Source organism: Pteropus medius, unplaced genomic scaffold, assembly GCF_902729225.1.
Source record: "Pteropus medius unplaced genomic scaffold, Ma_sr-lr_union100, whole genome shotgun sequence".
NCBI lineage: Eukaryota > Metazoa > Chordata > Mammalia > Chiroptera > Pteropodidae > Pteropus > Pteropus medius.
Window position 1 is genome coordinate 355,028 of NW_024347864.1, and position 8,974 is coordinate 364,001.

The 8,974-nt window shown below is 36.6% G+C and overlaps 1 protein-coding gene across 1 annotated transcript in view; it reads left to right on the forward strand.

Moving 5' to 3' along the window:
• Nucleotides 1-8,974, forward strand: part of LOC120615711 (glycerol kinase-like) — a 65,960-nt gene that overhangs the window by 34,215 nt on the left and 22,771 nt on the right. Inside the window, exons 8-12 of the mRNA XM_039878909.1 lie at nt 877-986; nt 1,465-1,531; nt 2,592-2,609; nt 4,331-4,366; nt 4,732-4,799. Of these exons, the coding sequence (XP_039734843.1) occupies nt 877-986; nt 1,465-1,531; nt 2,592-2,609; nt 4,331-4,366; nt 4,732-4,799 (299 nt within the window). The remainder of the gene's footprint in view (nt 1-876; nt 987-1,464; nt 1,532-2,591; nt 2,610-4,330; nt 4,367-4,731; nt 4,800-8,974) is intronic.

Sequence of the window (8,974 nt, forward strand, 5' to 3'; positions counted from 1 at the left end):
AGCCCAGGGCAGGCTGTGCTTTGTGCTCATGACCAGCAGTTTTCATACATGTCAGCCACAGTTGAAATAGTTCTGACAATTGCCTGGAACCAGAGTACGGCAGGATGTTGGAACTGTGAGCTGCAGGAGACTCAGAGGGAACACATTTGGCTGTGCCTCCCCACGTGATATCTTTTCTCCACTTTTGTTCATTTCTTACCTCATTGCTTCCACATAAAAGAAAGCAACAGTACTTCCAGTTCTGGTCTGTGGATATTAACATTAGAGAGTTTAAAACTCTGCTTTCAAGGTATGTGCTTGGGTCAGTGCACGCACAGCCCAATGAAAATTATTATTCCAAAACCCCAAAAGAAACAATAGCAGCACCAACAGAGTTCATTCAGCAAGATCCTGAGAAGGCAGACATTTCAATGTTTTTCACTTTGCCAAGTTTAGTAAGACTGCATTTTCCAAAGATAAGAGGATAAAAGCTAAACTGATTTTTTATTTAACTATCAATGAACTAGAACTGTACTGTCTAATATGGTAGCCACTTAGCACTTGAAATATGGCTTGTCCAAAATGAGAATGCGTTTGAGTGTAAAATACACATCGTATTTTAAAGAGTTAGTACCCCCAAAAAAGGAGTAAATGAAAGATACAGTATTATTAAAATTAATTTATACTTTTTAAATGTAACTACTAAAAATTTTTAAATTTACAAATGTAGCTCACATTATATTTTCTATTGGACACTGCTGGAAACTAGATAATTAAGTAGTTGAAATATTCTATTCTCCTGCTTTATATGCTCTGCTGCCAATTATGGCCCGTGACAAAATATAAATTAAATTGCAAATAAGTACAGAGTTAACATTTCCCTTTTATTCTGTCTAGAGTCTGACAGGAGGAGCCAATGGAGGTGTCCACTGTACAGATGTAACAAATGCAAGCAGGACGATGCTTTTCAACATTCATTCTTTGGAATGGGATAAAGACCTCTGCGAGTGAGTCGTGTTTGCCCCTAAGAATAGTTATTCAAGTACATTACCTATTTATAACCTAAATCTTATTTTTTTCAGATGTCAGCGGAGTACCAAACTATAATTGTTGGTATTTCAACTACAGTATACAAGTCTGTGTTGAGTATTCTCTTAAGAGAGACTATTGTTGCACATACACTAAATATGCCGAATTAAGTAATTGTTTTGATTATTCTCTATGAAGATTAGGTTCCTTTAGAAAACTGCTTTGGTTTCTGTATGCTTTTTATTTATTATTGATTTGTTTGTATAAAATTAGAATGTTAAATATCTAGTCATACAACTCTTCTGCTGGCTTATTTATTTGTTACTATTTAATTCTATACTCAAATCCATCCATTTGCTAATAGTTATTTACATTTTTTTTGTTTTTAAATACATATAAATGTTTCCAGATATTTACTTAAAATAGCATTAAATACTCAATGTTATTATTTTTCAGATTTTTTGATATTCCAATGAAAATTCTTCCAAATGTCAGGAGTTCCTCTGAGATCTATGGCCTAATGGTATATACATTTTTTTTTTAATTTAAAAACTTTGCTATTCAGGATTTAAAAGTCGGTTGTGTTAACGTTTGAGAGTTTGAGAGTTGTAACATTTTTGTGAATGTTAGCGATATGTAAAATAAGAATTTAATATTGTTTAAATAGTTATAACTTAAAAATCTTAGTCTTTCTTACCAATTGATTTTACATTTTATAAACTTTAATTGGCTTTTCTTTGAGTACTATGCTTTCGAAGTATTAACTGTGATAACTCCAGAGGGTGGCAGAGGAATGTTTGAGTCAGTTTACTTCTTTTAATCCAGATAACTAGTAGTTGTGGTGTCTGCCTTTAATTTATAGGAGAGTCTCTTCACCTTTTAGTGGTGCTCTTTTTCCTGTTGAATCTCTTTTAATGGCTAAACCATGTTTTATATTAGATTCTTTGTCAGCCTGAGTAAAACTTTAGCAAAGAAACTGAAAGCAAAGAGTCTGCTTCTGATTTCTGATTGCTAATTAAACTGAGTTCCATAATGGACATTTTTACTGTTGCTTTCATTGAAACTCAGAGAAAAAGTAGTTTGAGCAAAAAAATGTGCTTAGCATCGAGTATCTCTGATTACACATCAGAGGTTAAAAGCTCTAGGAGAATCTGAACTGATGTTTGAGCACAAAAATCTTGAATTTATAATAAAACTTAAGAATACATCTAAGATAAATTGCAAAAAATATTTAGATATTTCATGGCAAATATTAGAAACTCCATGTATAGAGTTAATAATAACAGAGTTGAACACTGCGTGCTCTGGATAAAACTTGGGCAAGAATTCTTAAATGTTTCATTCATAATAAAGCCATTTAAAGCAACATGGAATTTTTAAATAGCCACTGCTTATCTATAGTAAAAGTGTTTTGACGATTTCATAGCTGTCTACAAACTGAGTTGGATCAGAGGGGGGAAAAAAAAACTATTCTTGAGAAACAGTTTCAGGGGATGGTTGAAAAAATATTTAACTGGCCTAGTTTTCTCTTGCATTTAAAATATTATGCTTCTGTCCCCCTTTTTCCCCCATGCCGACTATAGAAAATCTCTCATAGCCTGGTGAGTAGGTTGCCCACCAGTTATGCTACCCATTCGTTTGAAAAAGAGACAGTGAACTTCCATTTCGTTTTAAACAAGCAGAAATCCATTTATCAAACAGATTAATCTAGCATCTCCATGACCCTTTGAATTATTATAAGCTCTAGTCAAGTTTTAGGGTTTTTTTTTTAACTTGATCTTATCTGTTTGTTTTTAAGTTTCCCATAAAACTGAGAATGATGTTTCAAAATAAAAGACTAAAGTAGTTTCTGGCATGAGCAATTCTGATGTCCCCATTACAAAGTACAGTTGCAAATGTGCTTTGGGCTTTAGCATGATAAGGAAATTAAGTGTAGTTTTTAAATGTCCTAGGAGTCTATTTTGACTAACCTTTCAGACCAGTTAGTTGGAAATGCACTGTCACTTTTTCTACATGCTTCACCAGAGGACAGTTCCCAGGAATCCTCCAGAGACCCATCCCCATGAAGAAAAAGGAGCGCTTCCCCATGCCTGACCACACATAGTAGATCCTGCTGGTAGTTTGATGATAAAGTCAATAGTATAAGCAAAGACATCTTTTAATATTTAAATATACTAAAGTATATAGCTTCTAGGTTTCCTACTAGTTCACTTACAGCCCTACATTTATGAAATTTACCTTTCACTTAATATCCAAGTTCACGTTTTCTAGATATATATAGTACATAAAAATAGCAGGTCTTGAATTAACAAGAAAGCATGGAAGAAAGGCCATAATATCTGCTATTTAAGGGTGTTTTCTATTTTGTCAAGGGTTTCTACATATAGGCTCTTATTTCCTTATCATCCGAGACATATGAGGTAGCCTCTATTCTTACCCTCACTTTAACAGATAGGGAGCCAGAGCTCTCGGAGGCCCAAGACTGGCCCACAAATAACTAGCTGACTGAGGGTCCAAAGCTTCTGTTTGATGCTCTTCCTAGTACAGCACATCTACTTCAGAGATCACATTTCTTTCTCCTAATCCCTTAATACAAGTTGCTTTGTGTTGGTGTATTTTTTCAAAAAAAAAAATTTAGGGTAAAGTACACCATCAGCCAATTAAATCTTGTTTTCTTCCTGGAATGCTGGCCATACTTGATCAAAATAAAAACCACTATTCATGATATAAATTAACTCTTGCTTATCTAAACTTGAAGAATGATGTTGGCTACGAACAGTGTTGTGTTTCTTACTTGGCTACCTGAACACTGTTGTGTTTCTTACTTAAGAGCAGTTTAGATAGAAAGAATAGTTAGTAAAATATAGCCTTCCAAAATAAATAAGTTTCGTGCTGGTTTGGTAGCTGTTTATATGTTCGCTTTAAAGGATGTGTTAGTTTTTTTAGTAATGACATTAATAGCGAAGAGCTAATGGACTTCAGTGTTCGTGTAGCCCAGGCCCCATTTTGTAAATAAGCAAATCAGGCATAGAGAAGTCTCAGCAGCCTGCTCAGTGGCTTAACACTAATAACCAGGGCTAGAGCCTACCTGACTCCCAGTTCAATGTTTCATGTTCATTCCCCAATGTCATGTCTTTTCTTGTCATTCTAAGATACTTCTAATATTTGTCTCTGAACCACTCATGTAGTTGAAGCACTTGCTTTGTCTTGTCTGCCCCACATGCTCTGGCATGTTGCTATTCACGTTCATTCCTGTTGCAGCTATGTTAGTAGAGCCAATAGTTTGTGATCATTTATAATCCTTTTTAAATTTTTTTATTAGAAAGCTGGGGCCTTGGAAGGTGTGCCAATATCTGGGGTAAGTTTCATCACCAAACATCTCCCAGCTACCCACCCCCACTCCTTCTATGTTATGGCTTTCTAACTATGTCTCCATCAGCCCCTTCCTAAACAGGAAAACAAGTAAGAGCAGCAAAATTGGCAGGAGGTCGGGGAACACAGAGAATCTTTTGAATAACTTATCTCTAACTCTTCCTTCCCACAATTATTATCTCATAGAGGTATTATCAAATGGGAAAATGGCCAAATGGAAGCATTGCCAAAAACATAAATCAATTCATTCCTTGATAAATAAAAAAGGAAAAGTAAGTCCTAGGCTCTTCCAAAAAGGAAGTTAATAATATTATCTTAGTCAGTGTTCTTTATTATCATTTCTATTTTCAGTGTTTGGGAGACCAGTCTGCTGCGCTGGTGGGACAAATGTGCTTCCAGGATGGACAAGCCAAAAACACGTGAGTTTAAGAGACAGACCTAAAAACCAGTGGCATCTTGTTTGTTTTTCCCTTTGGTGCTTTGAATGAAGAAAGGCTTCTGAAGTTCATCTGGGCTTGAAAATCAATAGCTTAAGAGTTCCAATAGGAATATATAAATTTTCTGCCATTTGTTTTTCTTCATCTCCTTCAAATAAAATACATTATGCCATATATAAACACACTGATGAGGCCTGTGAAAACCTTAATATATAAAATTTAATATCTTTTCCATCCAGAAACTACCTTTTAGTGTAAAGTATTCATGCCTTTTTGGGGGACATTGGTGGGGAAGAGGAGAGGGCTGAGCAGAGGGGAGGAAGAGGATGATTTCAACTATAATTTTAACATATTATTCCTGCCCTAGACTTTCTCAGTATAACTAGAAAGCCATATTTTTGTGGGATTTTCAATGCTATCCTCGTGGTACTGCTTTCTCCCCATTATCTGGAGTTTCTCCTTTGACAAGAAGCAAAAGGAATGATACAAGTAGAGATTTGGTACCTTTCTCTCCTAATTTCATCTCATTACTACTCACACACGTAGAGTCTGTAACAAGCCCCATATCTAAAAGTAATAAGATTACTTCCACTTTAGGATGACAAAACAGATGCTTACAGAGGTTAAACTAGTAAGTGAGAGAAGCAGTCTTTGCACCCAGATCCATCCTATTCATCTTAGCAGGGGCTCTTAACCTCTACACTTTACTGTCCCCTGTGTGATCAAGATTTCATAGACTCAACAAGAGACTATCTACATTTAATTATTCTTTTCTTGAGGATTTGTTAAGTCTCCCATCAATGTATAACTTCAATAATTGAATTCTTCTTTTGTGAATAATGGAATAACTAACATTTTAGATTAAACATTCTTGTGATCTAGCAGGATCAGCAGTTCTCATGCAAGAGTGTGAGAGTTTTTTAGGGGGAGGGGAAGTAATGAAAATTCTTTGCCAGTCATGGTATCCTTAGGTCACAGTCAAGAGAGCCTGAGTCAGCACAGGTCTGGCAACATATTCTTTGACTTCTGGATTCCAAGCAGCTAAATCAGGAGTCAAGAGAAATGATAGAAAACTGGGCTATACTACCCTCTTCTTTCCTCTTCGGTAGACATTCTAATGCTAGTAAGTCAGATGCTATCTCTATTTGTCAGGTATTTAACACAATACCCAATAAAATGGCCTGGTTTTTCTCTTTCTACTCTCCTCCCCCTTAAGCATTATCACCTAAGTCCTGAAATGAATTTAAGTAAAAGAGGGCTTCTTGAGAACCTCTGCAGCTACTGCAGGTCGGAGGAGGGAAATAGCAAATTATAAGATCCTTGGACTCATATTTCTCTTCCTGGAGGAGAAGAACACAAATATACAGTTAGTCACATTATAAATCAGAACTTCTGTGCCATAAGAAACTTTGAAGTATGGCTGTTGGGTTTCTAATGGAGGGGAGAAAAATCTCAAAAGATTATGTTAGTAATGAGATGTTTTGAGGAATGAACGATGTTGGCGAGTGCACAAAGATGCAGATAGAGGAATGGAAGACTTTGTTTAGAAACTATAGATATAAACATTCAGATAGAGAAATGATAGAAAGTAAGGCCAGGCTTCACATTGTGAAGCCCTAAATTTCAGAGTGAGGAGTTTTTTCTTGATAGGCAATGAGACAGTCCTAAAGGTTTGTGAGCTGGTGTTCAGAGATGACTTGGAGCTGTTCCTTAATAATATGGCAATCCTAGGTCAAAGTGAAGAGAGACTAGATGCAAAGGGGCCATGGAGGAGGCCATTACAGCATACTCACAACAAGGGCGAGGACTAATAAGAAGGATGGGGACAGAGAGGAAAGCTGTGTGGGTGGATGTCCATGGCACCACAGAGGGGCTAGAGACAGGAAGTAGCGACGAAGTCTAGTCACCTCGGCCCAGTGGTTAAGATTAGCCAAAGTAAGGAATGGGTCCAAGTAGAAGAATTTCTTTTTGGGAAATGTTTGTGGTACTGGTATGCTATATATTGCACACATTTGGAAATGTGGAATGAGTTCCATATAAAAGTAAAGATTTTGAATTTACCTTATTAGAGATTTTTTTTGAAACAATAGGAAAAGACAAAATTACCAAGAAAAAGTATACAGGTAGAGGAGATACTTAGGAGAAGAAGAGATACAGGGATGGAGAATTCAGAAGGATAGAATGCAGTTATTCATTAATGTGGAAATCCAAGGTAAAGATATTTAAGAAGGAGGCTTGGTCAGCAGTGCAAAACACTACAAAAAAGGTCATGGAGGCTGAGAATAGAATAGATCATTGTTCATAGAAATTATGTCTTCAGTAGTGACCTATAAGAATGAAGCTTTAGTACAATGCTCAACATGGAAGCCAGGTTGCAAATGGTCAAATAGATATTGTGGGTAGGTAAAAAAAAAATAGGGACAGCAAGACAGAATGTACTTTACAAAAATATAATCATTCAGGCATGGTGAGTGAAGTAGATAACTTGTTAACAGGATCATACCAAGTTTGGAGAATTTTCTTTGTATTTTTAATCATGGGAAGACCAGAGAATGTTTCTTTGGCATCTAAGCAGATAGAATTTGTAAAATAAACAGGAGATAAGTGATGAGCAGAACTAAGTCCTAGGAGATTGGAGAGATTGGTACTGAGAATTCAGTTAATCTCTCCAAACCTCAGCAGGGAGTAAGTGATAGTTCAGAATTCAGTGGCAAGCCCATCTCTGTTTCTGGGTGGAGTAACATATTAGATTGATTCTAATTTTTATTTTGGTTTATCTGTATTTTCTAATTTTTCTAGAATGGATGTGGATTATTTAAACATTAAATTTTGCTTGTAAGAAAGAGAACTTTAGATGTCTCCTCTCCCCAGAAGCAGTGAGTGTAATAAAGGAGGCCTTTTACCTCCTTCACAGCTGTGGCCAGGACACAATTCTCCATGAAGGATAGCAGGCAACCTTTACTTCTGTAGAGGTTAGAAGAGTCAGACATCTTTTTGGGATGTTTGAACCCAGGACAATCTTCAGAAAGGATAGATAGACCATATAAATGCTGAAAGTGTCATATATGTTGGATGACTGGGAAGAAAGAGTAATAAAATTTAAGAGGAAAATAATTGCCTGTGTACTACTTTGAAAGCTGTGGTCTCCATGTAGCAAGGGAGTCTCTTCATACATTGCTATGCTCACTAATTACTTATTAAGTATACTAACTTAAAGATTCACTTTTAGTAAGTGCTCTGAGTCTTTGTGTCAATTTTGTATTTATATGCCACTGTTCAGTACATAAAGTGTTTATATGAGTGCTAAATTGGTACAGATTTCTCCCTTAAAAAAGCATGAAATGGATTGTTAACTTCCATTTTTAAGAATATTTGTTAAAGGAGATTAACTTGAGATATATAGCTTTTTCAGTGTCATGGAAGTCAAAAGGTATAATGATTTATGTGTTTTAATTTATAAATGTAATGATTACCTGTACCTAATGTTATTTGACTGGCGTCTTTTAAGACTTAGTTATTTATTAATCCCATGTTCCCTGAACATGTCAGCTGTCCATCAAGCAGGCTGAGAATATATTTGGGTGAGAAGAGACAGAATGTCTTGAGCTAAGTCCTATTCAGAACAGTGGTGGTGCCTGGAAAAATGCTTATCAGAAAAAAATTGCCCTCGGTCTCTGTTTTTTCCACAAGAACAAGGCAGCTGATGGGGTCTGTTGAGTTAGTGCTGACTGGTAGTAGCTTCTGCTGAGGTCCCTCCGCCACCCCTAGACTGAGCAGTGCCCCTTCTCCCACCTACCAGGATGTCACAGAGCATAGCAGCAGGGTTCGTGAATCTCAAGCTCAGGTGAGACGAGTTGTGGAAAGCCAAGGGTGACAGTCATAGGCAACTCAGTTGAAAACTATTTCCCTGTGACCCTTACTGGTATCAATTTGGGCTGCTTTTCCACCTGGCACAAGTCAAAACTACTCATTCACGTCCACATGCCAAACTTGTTGCAGAGTCCGAAGCTTATGCTGATAAAGCTGCCATAAAATAAATTCAGTTCTTCCGCGGCACCCATGTTACATTCTAACCCTGACTCTCCCACCAGTTCTAGAATGCCTCATCCTGCTGAGAGAATGGGAAAGCTAGGCCTTAAATAGCCTTCCCCTTGGTG